This window comes from Sinocyclocheilus grahami, unplaced genomic scaffold, assembly GCF_001515645.1.
Source record: "Sinocyclocheilus grahami isolate Dianchi unplaced genomic scaffold, SAMN03320097.WGS_v1.1 scaffold3620.1, whole genome shotgun sequence".
Classification (NCBI taxonomy): domain Eukaryota; kingdom Metazoa; phylum Chordata; class Actinopteri; order Cypriniformes; family Cyprinidae; genus Sinocyclocheilus; species Sinocyclocheilus grahami.
The window spans coordinates 12,326-13,809 of NW_015508713.1; the positions used below are offsets into that span (position 1 = coordinate 12,326).

At 40.4% G+C, this 1,484-nt stretch overlaps 1 protein-coding gene across 1 annotated transcript in view; it reads right to left on the reverse strand.

Annotated features, from left to right (window-relative positions):
* The window catches only part of LOC107576386 (RNA 3'-terminal phosphate cyclase-like protein), a gene marked incomplete at its 3' end in the record, with an annotated part of 15,545 nt that overhangs the window by 11,935 nt on the left and 2,126 nt on the right, over positions 1–1,484 (reverse strand). Inside the window, exon 2 of the mRNA XM_016262573.1 lies at positions 1,270–1,445. Within this exon, the coding sequence (XP_016118059.1) occupies positions 1,270–1,445 (176 nt within the window). The remainder of the gene's footprint in view (positions 1–1,269; positions 1,446–1,484) is intronic.

Consider the following 1,484-nt stretch of genomic DNA (forward strand, 5'->3'; position numbering starts at 1 on the left):
CATTGAATCGGATTAGACCGTTAGCATCTCGCTCAAAAATGACCTACTAAGACCGACGGAAAATGAAAATATACTATACACTCATATTACGCAGCGCCTGAAAATAGTCCCAGCTAGGTAACTTCCAATAAGTCTATTTTCAGGCGCTGCGTAATATCATTGCGCCTGCTGCACCCATGGTACGGCAGCAAAGTTCCTTGATTATTACGCCGGAATGAGAGTATAGTCCCTAGCCATATCGGCCTAGAAAATCACAACTTTTCATTTTCCGTCGGTCTTAGTACACGATGTAACTACAGAAGAGTCAAGTTTTAAATAGGAAAAATATCGAAACTCTTTGGTCATTTTTGAGCGAGATGCTAACGGTCTAATCCGATTCAATGATCTATGCTAAGCTAAGCTAAAAGTGCTACCGCCAGACCCGGAGATCGACTGAATGGATTCGAAAACGGTAAAACTCACCTGTGTAACTCTAGGGGAGCTGGAAAATGAGCCTATTTTCAAAAATAGTGGAGTGTTCCTTTAAGACAAATTATACATTTAATGTGTCCTTTTATTATTGCTTGGCCAAAATGCTGCACGTTTCTTTGTGAAATTGAAATAGAACACTATAATAATATAGCTCTTGTATATTATTGCTCTTTTGTTGGTTTTGATTGCTTATTATCCTCATTTGTAAGTGGCTTTGGATAAAAGCATCAGCTAAATAACAAAATTTAAATATAATGTAAATGTAAATAACACAAATAAAATAAATGTCTTAGAGGCAACCACTGCATTTTAATCATGATCCAAACAAAGATGCTGCATACATGCAACACGAGCAGTTTTTAATCTAAATTAGATTTTGAATTTTGAAATTTGAAGCAAAAACAGAATGGTTTGACTTCAGTTTGGTGAAACTATACATAAAAAATATCTGCATGAAACAAACAGCAGACGAGCTGAACGAGACGCAGATGCACTCTCTGCCAGCAGGTGGCGCTTAAAGCCTTTCCTTGGTTTCCGCTGTAAACAAAGCAGCGCTGCACTTATGAACTTTAATATGCATTATACAGAGGCAAGAGGAAAAGAGAAAATACCATCTAAGCTTTTCTAAAGACAGTAAGGGGACATGCATTCATATTAACTACCCCTAACTGAATCGTGATTTGTTTAGTATGTTCTCAACCGAATCGAATCGTCACATATTTTAATCGATTTTCAACCAGCTCGCGGTTAATCGTTACATCCCTAATTGGCACCATGGTATAATCGTCAGAAACTCACCGATGGGTCGGCGGGGTCGTTGGTGACGCCCTTCAGCACGGCTCTGAGCGGTGTCTTCATGAACGGAGCCAGCATGAGCAGAGCCTCCAGATAATAACCCACAGAGCGCTGGATGTTACACTCGTGCTCCACGGAGCCACCGTACAGCAAACCCGGCTGATAGAACAACACCGTTCCTGCATCGACACACACACACACACACACACACACACACA